Raw genomic sequence first — 23,195 nt, 5'->3', positions numbered from 1 at the left:
ATATATATATATATGTGTGTGTGTGTGTGTGTGTGTGTGTGTATGTATATATGTGTATATATATATATATATATATATATATATATATATATATATATATATATATATATATATATATATATATATATATATATATATATATATATGTATGTATGTATGTATGTATGTATGTATAAAGAAAGAGAGAAACCAGACGGCCAACCATTTTCATCAACTGCTGAATCAAGAATGAAGCCCTTGTGTGCAAAAACTTTTGATACCTCCTTTTATTAGTGTTCCTATAGAGGAGGTTCCCTGTCACCACTCACATACACACACACACGTACAGTGAAATACTCACCTTTGTCTTGCACAAACCTTAGAGCTTTCTGGCTATTAGTGTACTTGAAGTTCCAAGCCACTTTTGCTCCAAGTACCCTGTACTGTCTTGGTCTCCTGCAGCTGTTTCGTCCCAGAAATTCTCATAGTACAAACTTCAACCGCCCCTTTGGTTCAACAGCATTCCCTCGTGAAAATACTTTAATCCACATTTCCCCTTTCGCCAGCCGAATTATAAAAAAAATGAGCAAAGACAAATTTGACCACATATTAAAGATGAAAGACCTGCCGAACGAATATCATCTTATGACGAAATCTCATTAAAACTTTCCCATGTGTTCTTAGGATTAACGTGAAACTTTTGCAATTATCGTAATCCTTCTTCAGGTTTTTTTTAATTATCGAGGAATTTTTAAACGGACGAGGAATGGGTAACTAGCTGTCAAGTATTTTTTTTTTTTTTTCTAAAATTAATTTTGTGTGCGCCAGGGCCTCCCTTGCTCTGCTGGCTTTTTAGGCCTCATTAGTACCAGAGACGCACTGTACTATTTTCTTTTATCTAGTCTTACGGCTAGTTAGTGTTTTCTTTCGGCTTTAGGATGCAGCTGCTCGCCCCATGTTGTGCTTTAACGTAGCTAAAATAGCATAAAAGTAATAATGAATCACAATAAACCATCACGAAGTTACGGGTCCGCCACGCATGTCTCCCGATTATCGGAGGTCAGAAAAATTAAGTATGGTCATTTCTAGAATGTGAACATTACTAGGATTTCTGATATTCGATCTTTTTGACTCAGCAAAACGAGTCAGCTGTTAAGAAATGACTCTAGACGTGTAATTCTAATTTCGCGATTGGTGATCTCCTTTTGGCTTTATTGTGACTTTCAATATTTGACATCCCACTTTTGAACTCTTCTGCAAGTTTTTGAACTTTTACTTTTAGGGTTAGGTTTGAAACACTATCGAAAAGTAAATGACATAAAGATCAAACGAATTATCTGTTTTCACACAAATGGAACTACGTATCCATTTGATATCCATCAACGATAGAAATGCAAAGGTGTCGGTGGTAGTGGTTGGTTAAATTAAGCCGGCCTTGTACCAGCATGTGTCCCTTGCCACAGGCACCGCTTAAGTCTGGTAAGGCGTTCAAGGGCAGAAAAGGCTTAGTGTGGAATTCTAAACACCATTGACCAACACTGGATGAAATTGTGCTATGAGTATTTTCAGCTGTCAAAAACGTTTACGGTTGAAGAAGTGGATTCAGATGGCTTTAGCCTCCATTGATAAACATTGACTATAAGTGAAAAGGATGAGATTGCAAGTTCCTTTGTATTCCCCTGTAGGCATTATTTAAGGGTCTTTGCAGCCTCCCTTCGGCCCTTAGCTGCAACCTCTTACATTCCTTTTACTATACCTCCGTTCATATCTCTTTCTTCCATCTGACTTTCCACCTTCTCTAACAATTGTTTCATAATGCAACTGCGAGATTTTCCTCCTGTTACACCTTTCAAACCTTCTTACTGTCAATATCCTTTTCAGCGCTGAATGACCTCATAGGTCTCAGCGCTTGGACTTTGACCTAAATTCTATATTCTATTCTGTTCTACTCCCCACCTGCCACCCCTGCAGGGAATCAGTAGATAAACCTCCTCTTACAGAAAGGAAGGCTTTGCTATTCAGGTGAAATGGAAACCAGATGACAGTTTTCAACGTTGGCAATTAGCCTAGAGGGAAACTAACGCAGGCCTTAGGAGGTGGTGTGAGTGGCAACTTGTCATAGTGAGTTCCAGAAGCCACCTGAAAAAAACTAAGTCCGTGTTGTTGGACTAATGTCCCTGCCTTGAGAAAACGAACATTGAGTTGACAATTGAAGCAGACTCCTGGAGTCTAGTGTCACCTAAAGAGAGGCTCAGTGATGCCCAAAGTAAGTAGTATACCTTAGTTTTACCAGACCACTGAGCTGATTAACAGCTCTCCTTGGGCTGGCCCGAAGGATTAGACTTATTTTACGTGGCTAAGAACCATTTGGTTACTTAGCAACGGGACCTACAACTTATTGTGGAATCCGAACCACATTATAGCGAGAAATTAATTTCTATCACCAGAAATAAATTCCTCTTACTCTTCATCAGCCGGCCGCGGGAATTGAACTCCGGCCCATCGAATGACAGTCTGAAGCTCTACCGAGTCGGCCAACAAAGGGCTAGTGATGCCCAAAAGCCACATGAGGCGATTCACCCGGATCATCGTCACCAGATAAGCGTGAAAAGCGTTTGCCGACAACGAAGGGTCCCACGTGGAAATCCCATGCAATCACAGCTCTTCACAAATAAAGCCTTTTTGTAATTAAACGCAATTAGGGGAATTAGGCAATTAGTTGCAGGTATGAGTGATGAAGTAATTTCTGAAAGCGGATTTGAGGTCACGGAACAATTGCATTGTTTACTAATTAGCGTTAACATTAATAAGCCCATTTATAAACTTATTGCGAAGAAGTTTTTTGATTGTGGTTTAAATATCATACAAACCTGCTTTCATATATATATGAGAGAAAGAGTTTGTGGAAAACTAATTATACATATATACTATATATACTATATATATATATATATATATATATATATATATATATATATATATATATATATATATATATATATATATATATATATATATATATATATATATATATATATATATATATATATATATATATATATATATATATATATATATATATATATATATACTATATATACTATATATATATATATATATATATATATATATATATATATATATATATATATATATATACTGTATATATGTTACGGCCAAAGCTCGAAATCAGCCAAAGTAAAGTGGCCAGCCAGTTCGGGAAATGGCCGAGGAGATGTGGCCAAAGGTCCGATTACTTGAAATTAACAATGTGTAGTGTGTTTCGCCGCGTCTAGTGCTAACCCCTCGGGGATCAAATGTCCCCTAAGTGCATTTGCTCCCTAAGGGGCTAACACTGAATACGGCAAAACACATTTGATCCCCAAGGGGCTAGTACTAGACACGGCGGAACAGAGTAGATGAATCACTGTTTCTCCGTGTTTAGTACTAGCCCCTCGGGGATCAAATGTCCCTAAGTGAATTGGTGATTTCATGAATTCTCTGAAAATTTCAGGGATTTCATGAAATCCCTGGCTTTACAGTGTCACTGTAACACACACACACACACACACACACACACACACACACACATATATATATATATATATATATATATATATATATATATATATATATATATATATATATATATATATATATATATATATATATATATATATATATATATATATATATATATATATATATTCTCATATACACTGTTAATTTCAAGTAATCGGACCAGACCACACCACCTCGGCCACTTCAAAACTTTGGCCGATTTCGGGTTTTGTTGCAACATATATATATATATATATATATATATATATATATATATATATATATATATATATATATATATATATATATATATATATATATATATATATATATATATATATATATATATATATATATATATATATATGTGTGTGTGTGTGTGTGTGTGTGTGTGTGTGTGTGTGTGTGTGTGTACCATTTTTTGTATTTTACTTTGAACATTTTCTATATGTAAATGACATTTGATGTCTAAGTTTGACAATGTGAAATTCCGTTTGACAATCTCCAAAACAAAAATGACCATTCTTCAAAACAGATTGAGAGTCTCCAAAGAATGACAATTCAGGAAAAATACTTAACATTTACCAAAAAGGTAATAACAATAAAACAATTCAGTGACAATTAAGCATTTTTATTTGACAATGTTTAAATCTTATTACACTGAAAAATAATAATATATAACTTTTGGCAACATTGTTTTTTTAAGGAAACAATGACATACATATCTTCGGTAGGAGCATGTTTATATCTATATAATATTATATAATACACACATATAAGTGATCTATGTACCATTTGTTTCTGATCCCAATATCTTGAGGGTTAAAACATTTTATAAGGTATGAATTCGAATGTTCATATAGGGAAGCACATAGGTAGCTGGCGAGTCACAAAGCCGAGAGCCATCTCCAAATAGCTGGTCAGCAAGCGCTCGCAATATGCTCGAAGGGTCGCACCATTTCTTTGGGCTTGTTGTAAATTGCAGGTACCAACTACATCATTAAGTAATCGTTTCAAGAAAGCTTTTATAGTTGAAAAACAATTTACAGTTGGATTAAGAAAAGCTGAAGACGGTGGTAGATATCGAAACTTTCTAGCAGGAAAGCAAAAGTTAAGTATATTAGTTTAATGAGCTGATTAACAGCTCTCCCAGAGAGGGCTGGCCTGAAGAATTAGACTTATTTTATGTGGCTAAGAACCAATTGGTTACCTAGCAACGGGACCTACAGCTTTGTGGAATCCGAACCACATTATACCGAGAAATGAATTTCTGTCACTGAAATAAATTCCTCTAATTCTTCATTGGCCGGCCGGAGATTCGAATTCAGGCCCTGCAGAGGACTAGCCGAGAACGGTACCGACCAGTCCAACGAGGAACTAGGAAAGCTTAAAGCAGCATCGTTATGGGACGGAGCATTATCCATTATGATTACGGGATTATAAGTGTCTAAAATTAAGTCAAGGTTAAAAATGATTTCTTGAAAAATCGCCTTCGTCACACCTCAGTTATTCTGCTCATAATATACAAGGCCAGCACCATCTGATATAGCCGCTATTAACGTGATATTGCCACCTCTCTGGCCGCCAACAACAGTATGCGATAAGTTTTTTGTCCTACTGGTGCTCTGCCATATGCTCTTTTCCTGTACAGGTTGAATCCCATTTCATCTACTGTATATATATTCGATCCATCTGCAAATTCCTTGCGTACATTTCGTGGGCATATGCTGCTCTTCCATCTTTAAGGATTGCGAGTTCCTATTCTCGCTTATGTTTGCACACAATTTGCGTGTGATTAGTGCACCTTCCAACTCTCGACACTGTAGCATCTGATGCCTGGGGTGAGTATTTCTCGTAGACTGGTATTTAATTCACGTATTGTTACGGTAAGTTTGCTTTCCACAAGCATTATCAGAAAGTCAACGGACTCGTCACTCAATTTCTCCTTTCTGCCTTGAATCCTAATTTCTCTTTCTTGTTTCTGCGCTTCTTGATGTTTTCTGATAATCTGATAAGCCGTTGTCCGCTTAATTCCCAACTCAAGGGCTTTAGTTAAGAAGACTTCACCACTCTCATATTTTTCAATGATACGGTTCCGATCAGTATCACTGACGATGCGGTAATTTCTTGGCATTACGCAGTATGAACGATAGTAAGAAGAGTATACGCAGAACGGACGGAGGAAATCGATCATTATTGTATGTGAACTGGGCAGGTACTGGATGAAATACGGTGCGTAGGCTATAGCTTTTTGGTTAACATTCTCACATTATCTGGGAGAAATTATGGCGTGATCTAGTTCAGTAGTTTGGCAATTCCTATCAGCAATTCACTATATTCTTACTTTGTTTGCTACCTTAATGCGAAAATGTTTATTTTGATAGACTACCATATATAATAAATTATTATATTAACATGCTAAAATGTCAAATTAAAATGAAGATGTCAAAATGAAAACATTAACTGTTAATTTTGAAACACTCATTCGTCAAACAATTATCTGGACTGTTATTTCATTGTTTCAATTATCATCCTCAGTCAGAAATGTCAATTTATTTTGCAGATTGTTAAAAAAAGCAGACGTGAAAAATATAACACTTATTTGTTTCATTGTCATTTTGATATCAATTTTGTCAATTTGCACTGAAGACTATTCAAAGTAAAATGCAAAATACTATACTAGTGATGCGACGATACCAAAAATTTTAACGATTCCTATATGAGTCTCGATACTGCATTAAACTTCCGATTCGAGTCCCGATTCCGATACCTGCATTGGATTCATGGTTTAAGAAACAAATACTTTATGAACAAGGCACATTTATTAATCATCCATTCAGTATGAACATGAATCATTTTGTTATAACAAAAAAGAAAAAAACGCTTCTTATGGAATGAAGTTTAATCGATTTTGTCACAAAAAAAAGGGGGTTCAACTTGAAAGTTTAGACGGTAAAAAGAACAATTTCTTTAAGTAAATCACTTGAAAATACTTATTCTTATTCAAGTCCCAATATTCTTAAATTGTAGTGTAAGAACATTAGCATCTCTCCGGTTTCACCTCTATATGAGATGAAGTCTGTTTAAACAAGTATCAGACACATTCTGTTCCTCCTGTTCATTTCATCACATAACCATTTAACATTGCAGTGAAGTTTCTTTCTTCTGCAAATGTTCTCAACTTGTTCTTTAGATATAATGACACTCAAGATATTAAGATCTATAGATTATACTGATACTTTAAAGTCGTCAAGCAAAGTGTTAACTTTTTATTATTACCTGGAATCGAAAATTAAGTTTCAGACATACGAATTCCAAAGAATTGTTTTCAGAATCGGAGATTGGATTAAAATTCTCTCCAATTCCGATACCTGAAAAATTTGCGATACTTTTCATTCTCGATTCCGATTCAAGCTACTCGTCCCATCATTTTATATACATATATATATATATATATATATATATATATATATATATATATATATATATATCTTGTATATATGTACAGAGGGTTCATGGAAACTAGTCGCTCTGTTAAATAGAATGAGTAGTATATACTTTATTTTATTTTAGTTTTTAATATTTCTTTAATCAAAAGTAAATTTTATAGACGGATATATATATATATATATATATATATATATATATATATATATATATATATATATATATATATATATATACATATATATATATATATATATATATATATATATATATATATATATATATATATATATATATGTAGAAAGATAGATAGATAGACAGAATGATAGAGACAAAAAAGAAAGAGAGAGAGAGAGAGAGAGAGAGAGAGAGAGAGAGAGAGAGATGTCGTGTGAACAAATGAGTATAATACTCAAGGTAAACACAGACATGCTTGTTTTAAAATCCTGCAGCAACTCGAGTAAATAATGTGTTCATCGAATTGAAAGGGATTTCTAGACTTTCGTTTTGCACCTCAAAACTAGGTCGGAAATTAACAGGTAATTCAGTATTTTGCCTCGGGGATCGTCAACTACGTACTGTAATTCAGTGATTTAACTTCAACGTTCCAGGCAAAATGCAGTTCACGTAGCAAAATATATATATATATATATATATATATATATATATATATATATATATATATATATATATATATATATATATATATATATATATATATATATATATATATATATATATATATATATATATATATATATATATATATATATATATATATATATATATATATATATTTTATATATATATATATATATATATATATATATATATATATTTACACACACACACACACACACACACACACACACACACACACACATATATATATATATATATATATATATATATATATATATATATATATATATATATATATATACATATATATACATATATATATATATATATATATATATATATATATATATATATATATATATATATATTTTATATGTGTGTACGCATGTATGTGTAAATGTATATATATATATATATATATATATATATATATATATATATATATAATTGTATATAGTCACACACGCAAGTAACTTTTTATATGCACAAATATTAAGCCATGTATTTCAGTTTAATATCCAATTCATAACATAGGGGATAACTTAAACCAAGGGGTATTATTATTGATAAGTACTTCGTCCCTGGCAGGAGTCGAACCGATGTCTGGATGAAAAACAATGATAAAGTGTGATTTACACCATCCAACTCTCTTGATAAGTCCCCTTCGGTGTAAATTATTCGCACGTTATAGTGAATTGGATATTATACAATACTTGGGCCCTACCATTATGTATATAAACATATATATATACTGTATATATATATATATATATATATATATATATATATATATATATATATATATATATAATTTCTCACCTTGTTACATTGCTTTACTTTATAATAAACTGTATTTAGAATATAATATCCTTCGTTTATGGAATAGAGAAGTTTCCTGGAAATTTGGTAGTGATATAAATCCCCTTCCATATTACATACAAAGTATACCTTAGTTTTACCAGACCACTGAGCTGATTAACAGCTCTCCTAGGGCTGGCTCGAAGGATTAGACTTATTTTACGTGGCTAAGAAGCAATTGGTTACTTAGCAACGGGACCTACAGCTTATTGTGGAATCCGAACGACATTATAGCGAGAAATTAATTTCTATCACCAGAAATAAATTCTTCTAACTCTTCATCAGCCGGCAGGGGAATCGAACTCCGGCCCAGCAAGTGCCAGCCCGCAGCTCTACCGACTCACCCAACGTAGGAAAGCAAGAGTGATAAAGTGTTGACAAATTGCTACAGAAATATTAAAACTGAAATAGCTGACAATATTTAATGTCGTTTTACTGAATTTTTCTTGATGCTTTTAAATACATGTTTTACGATACTAAAACTTACCTCAGTCACATGTATGTATATATATATATATATATATATATATATATATATATATATATATATATATATATATATATATATATATATATATATATATATATATATATATATATATATATATGTATTTTAACGTTTATAACAAAAAATTAAAGTTATGTTTGTAGTTGTTTCTTTATTTAAAATCTTTAAATGAGATTAAGTTGATACACAATGTACACACTGTCCGGGGTAAGTGTAATATGTGTAAATGTGATTTTTATTACGCTTCTTGTGGTTGTCTACTGAACGTAATCTGTTGACACAGATTTCACTTGGAATAATAAGAAAGTAACACCGCATATTAATTTAAAATATTTTAATTACGCATTACATAAAAAACAAAGTCATAAACAGTTAGAATTAGCGAACACGCACTAAGCGGTTAAAAAAGAAAGTTTCTACTATCATTACATACACAAACAGTTTGAGAATTAAGCACTATTGCACCACAAAAAACACGGCCTTCTTGCGGCAAAAATTTTTCGTAGCCGACAAAGACAAAATTAACAACAGTTCACTGGGATAACAGGTGTTTGATGTTTGTTTAACAATATAATTATCAGCTCGTTACAACAGGTATTTTTTTACCAGTTACCCTGTCACAGGAACGTACAGAATACTTCGTTATATAACTGATTTTGTAATAAAGAATTCGTTACATACCTACAATTTTAAGTTCATTTATTTGAACTGGGACCGGGGATTTCACTTTCATTTCATTATAAGCCTGAATTCGTTACAAGCCTGTACGTTATAAACGAAATGTAATATATATATATATATATATATATATATATATATATATATATATATATATATATATATATATATATATATATATATATATATATATATATATATATATACATATATATATATATATATATATATATATATATATATATATATATATATATATATATATATATATATATATATATATATATATATATATATATATATATATATATATATATATACATATATATATATATATATATATATATATATATATATATATATATATATATATATATATATATATATATACACATACACATACTAGCTGACCAACCCGGCACTGCCCAGATAACTCTGGATGACAACCGATAAACTCTCTCTCTCTCTCTCTCTCTCTCTCTCTCACCCCTTTCCTGTTAAGATAGTTGCTGCAATTACATTGCCCAGCCTTTTTTACCCCTTCCTATCGGGGCTTAACTTGGATTTAAAGGGCACTGGAAGTGTCACTATTCCCCTCAGCAACCTTGCAAACTATGGATTAAACACTAATATCTGTTGTTTTTGGTTATTTTTACATTTCAACCCCTTCCCACCCACACCCCCACCCCCACCCCCACCCCCTATGGTGCCGGTGATGTCTTACCTTGTAGTATTCTTTTCCAGATAGTAAGTCATATTTATACCAAAATGAGGTATGACAAACCCGTAGAGTTTATTTAGTTACTAAGTCTGTGGGCAGAACCAGCCCCGTATCAGGGAAACCCTTCCCAATCCCACGACCTTTGGTGTTAGTGATGTCTTAACCCCACAATGTTCTTTTCTAGATAGTAAGTCATGTGTACAGTATACTAAGTTTGGTTGAAATTGCTGAATGCATTTCAGTGTTATGCTGGAATACACACACTATACATCCATTTTTATATATTGATGTATATATACAGTGTATATATATATATATATATATATATATATATATATATATATATATATATATATATATATATATATATATATATATATATATATATATATATATATATATATATATATATATGTGTGTGTGTGTGTGTGTGTTTGTGTGAATGGTATGTATGTGTGAATATATATATAATATATGTATATATATATATATATATATATATATATATATATATATATATATATATATATATATATATATATATACATATATATATATATATATATATATATATATATAATTAATATACGTATATGCATACTTACATAAAAGTGTTTTCTTATGAGTCTATGTATGTGTACATACAGTATATTCATACATTTCAACTAATTGTTTGTTACGATAAAAACAGCCGGTATTTATTTCTAAACCGTAATTTGATATGAGAAGGAGAGGGTACCGGTATGGATTATGAACAAACAGTGATGTAATTACAATAGTAGCCACACAAAGAGATTATTGTGTGTGTTCCAGCTCAGGAAGTAATATGATAACACCAACATTAAGGTTATAAAAGTTGTGTTTCCATTTATATTAAAATAGATAAGATATAATAATGAGAGCGACTACATCCTGAATTAATTATGAGGCTTCAATATCTCTCATTCATCACCTCTAGCTTCAGGAGGAACTCTCGCTTTATGTTGTTCCCATAAAGGAAAGAAACAATCCGATCATCATGGAAGAAATATTCATATTATATGAACTGCGGCAAAATTATCCTTGACATTCATTCTTGAGATAGTTATAACATTTTCCCAAAAGTTGCATTTCTATATCCCAGTAATCGAATCATTTGTTCTCAGTCAGGAGGACAAACTTTGGTGAAATTTTCCGAAAACTCCACAAACAAATTTTTTAATAATCCTCTAACAGTCGGGAAGAAAACAAACAAATGAACAGAATAAAAAGTATAAAAACATTTGACACTCCATAAACCTTCTACGGAACCATACTACAGAGACTAGGAAAATGTAAAAGATGAAGCAACAAATGAGCAAGATTATACGTTATCAAACAAACAAAAGAAAATACCATTGACACCTCTCCTATCCCATCACATCTGAAGTGCTTCCAGGGATCAGTATTCCCGTACCATTCCCGATAATAATTCCATCCACTTCAAGAGACACGTAAGCTCAGCCACTCAAGATGAGTGGCTCCTTTCGACTTGGAACCACCTTGACAAGGTGGGGGGGTTCTTGAACCCCATGAATTTGTTCCCGGGTTTGAGTCCAAGAGTTCCATATACCGTTAAATATTTCTTTGGATTAGTTTTTTGTGGCAGTTTCCACTTTTGCTGAAGTTTATTGGACCTGATAAACAGGAAAAGATATCATAGCTCGGAATGGATTTATATCCGAAGCTAAATGGTGGGAACTGTGGTAGGACCATCAACTGCCCGATAATGTTCGGACCTGAGAGATATCAGATTGATATCTCAAAGTCGGAACTATTCTTTAGGGCTGGACCACGGATTCCAGGGGGGTCTGGTTCTGGGGATAGGACTCTCAGGCATTATAGCCGGTTTGCCCATAATGATTTGGGTGGGGGATGATAGTATTCTCGTAATACTTTCGGTCCTAGCAAGCGGGTTTGGCTTACACTTGGGCCACTCTAATCATGTGCCATCCCCTGTGGGGTAGGGTAGGGACATGAAAGGTTGATGATATCTTTTTAAGGTTTTCAGTTTTTTTTTTTTTACTTCAATCTTCATGACAAATAAAAATAAAGATTCAAGTGCCCTTTGAATGTAACGACTCTCACAACCTTTCTTTAGAGAAATCAAAAAAGAATCCTAATGTAATCACACTGGAACCTTATGTTCCAGTGCAAAACAAATCCACAAGAAGCAAATATCGTCTTGACCCAACCTTGACTCACTTCGACTCCCTCTTTGGGAGTGGAAGTTGGTCAAGGCTTCTAACCATGGAAACAGAACGACAAATTTCAGCCCTAAAGTTGGAAAACTTCTTATTAAAAAGACATCCAAAGACAGAAATGTCGCTCAGACAAATTAAAATAAAGACGTGGCTTATAGTAGCCACAACAACAAATCAATCTGAAGACTATTTATCCATAAAAAGTATAGATAATGTGAATGTAAAAGTAAAGAAGCATGACACTATGAACAGCATTCAGGGTACTATTGTGCTTCCTGAAAATAATGACGAACTGGTTGATAAGAATATACTGTTGGACTCTCTTAAAATGAGGTATATATAATACCAAGTAAAGAGAATAATAAAGTATTAAGAATTGCAAAAATAAAATTTGAGGGTCAAGATCTACCTCAAAAAATAAACATTTTAGGCCAAAATAGAGAACTGAGACCTTATGTTCCAAAGCCACTACAATGTCAAAATTGTAGTAAATATGGACACACGAAGAAAAACTGTCGAAATGAGCCTATATGCGCTTATTGTGGATCTGACGAACATGCCACACAATGGAAATTTAGTGAGCAAAAGTGTGTAAATTGTGGGCGAGATCATCATGCAAGGTCCAAATGTATGTACTATATATAAAATATAGAGTTAAAAATCCTACAAGAAAGAACCTGAATGTCTATGAGAAGCTAAACTTGAAATGAAGGTGAGAGGAATTCAAGATCCGTCTAAGAAACATACATATTCTTCAATAACAAGAACAAATAATGAAACAAAAATGCATACAGATAGAAGTAACTGAGCACAAAAAAGTAAATCTCAAGAAGAAATTAATGCTCTAGGGAAAAAACCTAAAATGGTAAAGAATAAAGAAACAGGTGCAAATGAGATGGATAACATTTTTTCAAATTCATTTCAAATATTAACTCAAATAGAAACACAGGAGGATACTACTACAGAAGTAAGAGAGAGATTAAAGATAAAAAGAGACCTTTGGAAAGAACACCACCCAAAACGAAAAAGCCAACAATTTTTAGAGAAACATCGGTCAAACCAAAGACAAAAGATATGAAGAAAGAGCAGAAACAAAAATAAGCTGAGAATATAACTTTATCTCCTAAAATAATAGTAAAACCTATGGATACAGATATCCAGAACACCGAAGAAGTGGAAGGGAACCGTACCATAGATAAAAATAACTATGTTAAGGGAGAAGAGATTACTCCATCACCAATAATCGGTACAACAAGAACAAATAAAGCAAGAAATATACATGATAGCACATGTGGATGCAATGATTGTTTCATTGCTTTGTGCAATAATAACAAAAACATAATTTTACGATTTAACCTGAGGAAATGCTTACCATGGGCCAGTTATAGACTCTAAACAAATGATTTCGGACCTTACCTCTATTTTTGTATAAACTCTGACTGCTGCTGATTCAGGAAATCGTAAAAAACAAGGAAAAAGAGGGAATTTATTTGAGCTGAGGGCTCTTCTCACAAGGTGTTTGTAAGTAAACACATTAGGCTAAGTTTAAAATTACGTGTATTTACATGAAATGAAATATCAGATGAAATGAACTAATCAGACAGGCAAGACCTGAGAGGTTAATTAGAAAACTTGAAGGTATATCCGTCGGTGTGACGATGCTGATACATGGCACAGTCAAATGAGATTTCCACGGCTAACAAACCCTTTGTAAACGGAGAATGATATGTTTACAATATACCAACAAAACTGTATCGGCAATAAGTAAATACAATTTAGCATCAACAACACGAGAGGAAGAAGGAAATTTAAGTACACACATGTATGTACACAACAAAGTAGTTTATGACAAAGTACCTGTAAGCATCACTGACTTGCAAATACCAGGTATTAAAATCCGAATAAAAAACGATAATTATATAATTCATAATTTATGCAACCATCCTAATAAAAATTACGACATTGATAAACTTAAAGAATTACTTACCAGTGCCAAAGAACCTACATTAATAGTAGGTGATTTTAATGCTCACAACCCAATATGGGACTATAATTGTTCAAACCCAAATAGAGCAGGAAGTAAAGTAGAAGAATTTTTGGATTCAAATGACGTGTGCTGTATAAATGATGACGAGGTCAGCACATGATATTCAGAAACACATGGAACATTTTCCTCAGTAGACTTAACTGTGTGCCTCCAGTACAGTAGACAGATTAGACTGGAATACAGTTGATGACTTGCACACCAGTGATCATTTCCCAATATTAATTTCCTTATTACAAAATAATCCTGCAAAACATGTCCCTCACTATAACAGTTATAAAGCAGGCTGGGAGTGATATGAAATGCACACTAGGGATATCCCACCATTTGAATGTTTAAAAGATCATAATGAAACTAATAAATTTCTTGTAGATTTCATTAAAAATGCTGCTGATAAAGCAATACCAATATTAAAACCCATCCAACAGAACACAAAGTTCCATGGTGGTCTGGTAAGCTAACAGAATTAATAAATATAAATCACTTAATAGGGAGGCGCTTAGATAATTTGAATAAAAAATTCAAGAAAATGAATAAAACATTACCGATATTAGAGGGAACTTTACAAAAAATTACTATATTATTACTAGAAATTGATACATTAAAACCTCTCTTCAACAAATTATGTGCAAAATTTAAAAAGGAAGTAATTCAAGGAAGAATCATTTCATGGAGGAAATATGTATCAGATCTCTCTCATAACACTCCCATACAGAAAATATAGGGAAAATACAGGAAAATAGATGGTACCCATGTTAAACCATCTAGACATGCCATATTAAAAGATGAAAAAAGAATACTTGATCCTAAAGAAATAAAGGAGGAAACTTGGCAATTGTAAGTAGTGATAAAAATTTAGATGAACACTTCCGCACGAAGAAAAATAGTATAGAATTAATAATAATAAATTTTGAAACAATAGAAGATATATATTAAAATAGAAAATTTATTATGGAAGAGTTGGAATATGCTCTCTTAAACAGCAATAAATCTGCTCCTGGAGGTGACAATATTTGTTTTGAGATGATCTACCACTTAGCATCCATGGCAAAGTCATACTTATTACAGTTTTTATAATCATTTATGGCTTTGAAATTTATTTCCTGATGAATGGCGCAAAGCTATAATAATTCCTATCCCCGAGCACGGAAAGGATCCTAGTAATGTAAATAATTACAGACCAATTTCTTTAACAAGTTGTTTGTGCAAATTGTTAGAGAAAATTGTAAATGCTCGACTAACTTGGCACATTCAAGAAAAAAAAAATTTGACTCCCACTCATTTCGGGTCACAATGTAACAGATCACTCAATAATTTTGAGATTTTTAGTGACTGAAGAAGCGCTATAGAAGCTATTCAGAGTTACAAACCAAAAAAATAATATTGTATAAAAAATTGTGTTATTACTTCATAAATTATATAATAGTGGGAAAATGTAGAAATATGTTGGATCCCTGCTCATGTAGGGATCAAAAGAAATGAAGAGGCTGATAGAGCAGCCAAAGAAGCAGCCCATATGACAAGGCCAGGTGTAAATATCCCTGATAATGATTATGTAACACACATAAAGGGGGTTATTATAAGTAAATGGCATTATATATAGAATGAAGAACCTGAGAATAATAAATTAAAACAAATAAAACCTGATGTTGGAAAGTGGAGTTCATCATATCAGATGAGGAACTGTGAGTTAATTAATAAAATATAAAAATAAGTAAATAACAAAAGCACGAAAACCCTTAGAGCATTTATTGAATTTTAAAAGCAACAAAATTTTAAAATGTTGCTTAATTTACCTTTAATTTTAATATACTTTTTAGTGTGTATCTATGGAAACATGAGTAAATGTATTTATTGTGTGTGTGTTCCAGTATGAGAGCATGTACATTTGTGCAGTTTTTAATTCATTTTCGTCCATTTATCATCATACTGAAAGACCTATTTGGTTCCAGTGCTTGGCTTCAGGCCTAGACCTGGTATTTTATTCTAATCCTTCGGGCCAGCCCTATGAGAGCTGAAAGTCAGTTCAGTGGTCTGGTTAAACTGCACTAATATAATAATAATAATTAAGGTGACGGGCGTCCATCGGCGTTCCTCCAGCAACGAAACTGGCAGATTCAATATCATCTCATTTCTGTTATTCCCCTTCATCTGCACCTGTCAGGTGAAAGACCTCCTAGACTATTTGGGTACTACATTGCAGCTAAGAAAACACTAGCCAGCGCCAGAGGCTTCATCACTGATGTATAGCATTATATATATATATATATATATATATATATATATATATATATATATATATATATATATATATATATATATATATATATATATATATATAAATATATATATGTATGTGTGTGTGTGTGTGTGTGTGTGTGTGTGTCTGTGTGTGCGTGTATGTGTTTGTATGAATTAGTATTAATCGATTTCTTCATATATATATATATATGTGTGTGTGTGTGTGTCTGTGTGTGTGTATGTGTTTGTATGAATTAGTATTAATCGATTTCTTCATATATATATATATATATATATATATATATATATATATATATATATGTATATATATATATATACAGAGAGAGAGAGAGAGAGAGAGAGAGAGAGAGAGAGAGAGAGAGAGAGAGAGAGAGAGAGAGTTGTGGATATTGGGCCTTTTGCCTGTTAAGAAACTGAACATTTTCCGTTTTAAAGAAACAAATCAAATTTTAGAGAAAAGCAGCATTTTCAAGGGCTGAGATTTCGAGCTCAAGTTCCCCCTGTACTTAATTAGTCCCAGGAGGGAACACCTGCAAAAAACTCTTCCCAAATCCTTGTTTCCCTCTCTCTCTGCCTTGGATTCTCTTTTATTCCAGAGAATCGCACAGGGGAGAAAAATAGCCGGAAGGCATCCGATTGGCCAAGGAGGACATACGGACATACTGGTGGCCAGAGAGACGTCGTTGTTTGGAGACAAGTAGTTAGTATTGAGCGAACCACCGGCCAAGGAAGATCTGTTCCAACCTTACGGAGCTTCCCAGAGGGCGGCACCCTGATCTCGCTCCATTGATGACCGAAGTGAAGCAACCATTGAGCTAGCTTGCCAATTTCATTGCAGAAGCAGAGCCCACTCATGCTTTGCTAAAGCATAGGTAATTTGCAAGGTATGTCTGGAATAAGAGAAGAGTCAGCTCTTAAGCTTTATTCTTATCTCGAACTTTTCACCTTTATTATTCCCTACTGTGTTCTCGACCAGTGCAGTGAAATTATGTCAAGTGTCCCTTTGAACTCAAGGGAATTAATGAGTAATTATCACTTTGACAGTAATATATGTAATGAATTAATAACCTTCTCAAATCTTGTTCTTGTTGTGTATGTCTCTCTGCTTACAGGAGTCGATGACCCGTGTTTCGTTTCTCTCAATCGCAGAGAGGAGCTTAGAGTCTTGCGTGCTGCATATTTTGCTTTTCCAAATCAAGAGCCCTATTCTACATGAAGAATCCTACAATTATTTGTGGAATTTAATTAATTACAGATATACTGTACCATTAATCTATCATTCCATTGATTTAACTGTAACTGGAAATATATGTATTAATTAAGGTCCCGGGTTTCAATCCTGTTTGTCCCAGTGAGCATGTATTTTCCTCTTTAATTACTGTTCGGTACCATTATAAAGCAGGTGATTCCCTTATTTCTGCCACCGCTAACCGTAACAATTGGCGACCTTGACCAGTGTTCTGCAAGAATTCTAGCAATTGGCTGAATTATTTCTGCCAGGCTACATTTGCTGAAGTGAGACAAATCATTTAACGTAAATTTCTTGGCATTTTAGGCAAACTACTTGGAACAGTGTGTGTGTATAGCCATAAGTAATTTTCTTTTTCGCAAAATAGTTTATTTACATTCGTAATTCTAGACTTAGGAACTCGTAAAATTATCTTCAGGAATTAGTTCCCGCTCGGAAAAAGTGAAAGTTTCCAGGGCGAAGGCTGGGCACAGCATTCATCGCTGCATACCAGCGAATTCCTTTGAACACTGGAGTAGGTTGCATGTTAGCTATTTAGTTATTCAGGGCTCCTTGCCTTGCATGCTTTGCAACATTTGCATGTTATTTAGACTTGCTAGGGAGTGATAGGCTAGCTAATTCTTTTTGTGAAAGGGCAGAGCACATTTCGAAGTTTTAAGGATTGTCAGAGTCGAATTGTTTTGAAAGAACCGGCAATATCCCGAGCCGCTGCCATCACTTGCTCCTTCATTGCTCGTCAGCCTAGGCCAGTGGTCTTCAAACTTTTTAAGGCCATGGCCCACTTTAGGCATTTCCAAATATTCATGGCCTACTGCCCTTCAGATTTAGCATATTAATTATGTTCATAATAAAACATGCGATACCAGGTACTTAAGGAGCTTTATTACATTTTCTTAACATCTTCAAACAGAATTTTCATAAATGCATTATATGGTAAATGTATCTAAGAAATTTTCATGAAAGTTAAATTTAATAATCCAGAAATCAATGACTGAACTTTGATTATTGTAAATAAAATTCATGTACTGAACCTTACGGCTTGAAACTTGGCCAAAAGATAAACATAAAACGCAACTTCTCTGCTGTTCATGGTAACTACTAACTCAGGTGAGGCAGCTAATGAGATGGATGTACTTGTTTCTTATCTACAACCTCATCAAATCGGGGGAGAACTGTGGACAGGGCACACCGCATGTCATCCTCCACCTCTAAGTGGTTTCTTGGTTTTGTTTTGATTTGAAGTAAGACAGAAAAGCCTGATTCACATAAGTAAGTGGAGGAGGAAGGTAGAAGCGTTTTTAGTGCACGCTTATCAATTCTACGGTATGATGCACTTATTTGAGCCCAGAATTCCTGTACAGAGATATCTTTTTGCAAACACTCTACACCAGAATCAAATTTCATTTCCAAGTATTCATCTTGGTCAGGGTCTGGCACAGAATCTGGCTCAGTGTTAAATGGATCTGCTATAAATGACAGATCTATGGATTCAAGACCAGGGAAGTATCTGGAAAATTCTTGGCCCAAATTTTGAAGGTGGTTAATTATTTCATTTTGGAGACAAGGATCTAGTTCTTTTTCACCTTCAACAACTTCACAAAAATTCTCAAACATTGCAGAATTACCGGCATTAATTTTCCTAACCCAGTTCTGGATCTTAGCAATGAAGGCATGCAATGAGTCAACAAAATGAATTACAGTTTTGTCTTTACCCTGAAGTTTCAGATTAAGTTTATTAAGTTGATCAAATACATCAACTAAATATGCCAAACGTGGTTCAAACACGGGGGCACTGAAAAATATAGATTCCTTGCCCTGCATGTCCAAATATATCTTTAGCTCTTCTCTAAGTTCAAAAACTCGGCTGAGAACATTCCCTTTCGACAGCCATCGAACTTTAGTGTAGAATAGTAGGACCTGATGCTTTGAATCCAAGACTTTACAGAGTTCTTTGAAAAGTCGTGAATTAACAGGCATAGACTTTACATAGTTTACAATCTTTATGGCGGTGTTCAAGATGGCGTGAAGTTCCTTGGGAAGGGTTCTAGATGCAAGTGCCTGACAATGGATCATGCAATGAGTCACTGTAACTCCAAAAGCCACCTCTTTAAGTCTGGCAGCAAATCCTGACTTTGAACCTAACATTGCAGGTGCCTCATCCGTACATACCCCCCACACATTCTCCCACGACAGTCCTTCCTCATTATGTGTTACCTTCCTCGTAATATCTTCACCTCTGGTAGTAGTCTCAAGTGGAGAGCAAAAAAGAAATTCTTCTTTAAATTCACCAGCATTAACATACCTAACAAATACAAGGAGTTGTGAACAGGAAGAAACATCTGTTGACTCATCGAGCTGGAGTGCAAGTAGCCCGAATTGAGCAGCTTTTATCTCGCTGATCACTTGGTCTTTGATATCTCTGGACATTTCTTCAATGAGTCTAGCTACTGTGGTGTCAGAAAGGGATATTTGCTGAATTTTGTTCTCACAATCGTTCCCAAGTGCAAGCTTCACTATCTTCAAAACACAAGACTTTACCAGAGTTTCACCAGTGTTATATGTCTTTTTCTTTTCAGCAATTTCAAGTGACACTTCAAATGAAGCTCTAATTATATTCTTACTTTGTGTTTGAAACACACCACCAGAGCCCAGTTTCAAACGTTTCAAACCTTTTCATGATGCTTAAAGAAATTCACATCTTTTCTTATGTTCTGGATGAATCTTTTCAAGAAGATTTTTCAACTTTGATGGTCTTAAGGAATCATTCCCGAACACATTCAGACACAAAACACACTGCCCCTTCACAACGCCCTTATCAGAGAATGAAGTCAATCCATACTGAATATATTCTTCACAGAAGGCCCTTTTCGTCTTGCTCTTGCCAGCCATCATACTCATGAATGTGGGAGACCAGAAGAGATGGATGTGAACAACACTCAGTATAATCTACGCACGCGCGCCCACTCACACACACACACAGAAACACACACACACATCATTTTTTAGCAGTTTCATCTGAAATACACTTGTAATTTTCATTCACAACTGTAATCCATTTTGATACAGCAATTTAAATATAAATAGTATCAAACAGTACTTAAAGAGTGTGACATAAATAAAGTAAAAGACAAAGAAGCTTAATGATCAAAACACACACAGACCATTGGGCTAGTTTAAAATGATTGACTATGATACAAGCAAGAAATTTCATACCAGAAGCTAATAGCAATAAATATTTCATGCCTACTGAAAGGAAGAACGAGTCACGAAATTTTGCAATCAAAATACACCCATAAATCAAGTAGTAAAGACACATTTCCCTATTTACTGATATGAAATACAGGAACAACAACAGTCTTAGCGCACCTTTCCACTGAAAATCTCAGATATTAATATAATTCATTACAACGAATATGCTAACAGTCGGAAGGGCACTGTGACTGGTTACTGAACTTCGGCTGAAGGTAGTGATATAATACTGTACTGACTGGCTAAGTGAGCTGTGTATTGCGGGAAACAGACAAGTACCAAACTTAATGCGATCCTACTCTAAGCACATCACCCACGTCAAGAAACCTTATCATAGTCACATACACACACACACACACACACACACACACACACACACACATATATATATATATATATATATATATATATATATATATATATATATATATATATATATATATATATATATATATATATATATATATATATATGTATATATATATATATATATATATATATATATATATATATATATATATATATATATATATGTATATATATATATATATATATATATATATATATATATATATATATATATATATATATATATATATATATATATATATATATATATATATATATATATATATATATGTATATATATATATATATATATATATATATATATATATATATATATATATATATATATATATATATATATATATACAGTATATATTGTCATAAACTGGGTCCTTGGTGTGGATAGGAATAGGGACAATTTATTATTATAGACTACCTTCGGTAGCAAGGGGAGTCCACGATTATGAACAAAAGGAAAACTACTGGAACTTACCTTAGAGTCTTCCTTAATTTACGTAAATAATGAAGGTCGCCAATTTGGAATTAGAATTCTTTTACAATCAAAAGGAGTTTATTTACAGAGAATGGGGCAAATATGTGTGACCAAAAATGTAACGATTTACAAACACATAAATCACATATGATAGATCAATAATGCAGTAATTTACAGACGCGGAATGTAAATATGAGGGGCCACAGGTACAATAATCCCCATTAAAACAAGTAATTCTGTTATGCTAAAATGCATCAATTCACAGGCAGTAATGCATTGGAAGGGGTAAATTCCAGGATAATGGACATTAGTTAATCAAGACGATTTCTGTGTGGGCAACAGATTCTTGCGATCAGCCTGCGACCAGGGGTGGTTGCGAAATTTGGATGGCAGTCATTAACGGGTATCCTGGCATAGATTTGCGAACTGGGCAGGGTATGATGGCTCCTGGAAGAGAATTCTGGCGTTAGTACAAGCACTGGAGGCAAAGGAAACCTCCCTTGTTACTGAACAAAGCACAATGAATCTACGCACTAGGGAGGAATTGATCACTTGAGTTACTTAAATTAATTGGCCCTTAATTTACACTATGGAGGGAATATTTGAATACTTATCACTGAATTGTAGTAGGTTGGTTTCAAAGCAAGTCATGGGGCAATTCATGGGCTGCTCAAAGTAGGGTGACTTAACAAAGGGGCTGCTTTTTTAGGAGGAAGAAAATTAAGGTTTGGAGGAATGAGAAACCAAGGAATTTCATGGAGAGAAAAAGAGCTGGCTTATTGACTAATTGCAGTCAATGTACCAGGGGCCTGTAGATGTTTTGCACTGAACATGTGAGGCTTGGCCGGTCACCATGGTTAGTCTTCACCAGCATAAAGGAAGGAAAATGGGCATGTGTGTCTTGAGTGCTGGTCCTGTGCGGAGAGGTTGCTTC

General features: G+C 33.6%; 1 protein-coding gene across 1 annotated transcript; it reads right to left on the bottom strand.

Annotated features, from left to right (window-relative positions):
- Window positions 1–19,287: 19,287 nt before the first annotated feature.
- On the bottom strand, window positions 19,288–20,598 carry LOC136844076 (protein FAM200C-like). Its single transcript, XM_067113088.1, has one exon. It carries the CDS (start codon window positions 20,596–20,598, stop codon window positions 19,288–19,290), a length of 1,311 nt encoding a protein of 436 aa, XP_066969189.1.
- Window positions 20,599–23,195: the final 2,597 nt, after the last annotated feature.

This window comes from Macrobrachium rosenbergii, chromosome 12 (genome assembly GCF_040412425.1).
Source record: "Macrobrachium rosenbergii isolate ZJJX-2024 chromosome 12, ASM4041242v1, whole genome shotgun sequence".
Classification (NCBI taxonomy): Eukaryota; Metazoa; Arthropoda; class Malacostraca; order Decapoda; family Palaemonidae; genus Macrobrachium; species Macrobrachium rosenbergii.
This window is presented reverse-complemented; position numbering and strand designations above follow the sequence as displayed.

Excerpts from the sequence above, each read along its gene's own strand:
- LOC136844076 (XM_067113088.1), bottom strand. The coding sequence starts at position 20,598 with ATGTCCAGAGATATCAAAGACCAAGTGATCAGCGAGATAAAAGCTGCT.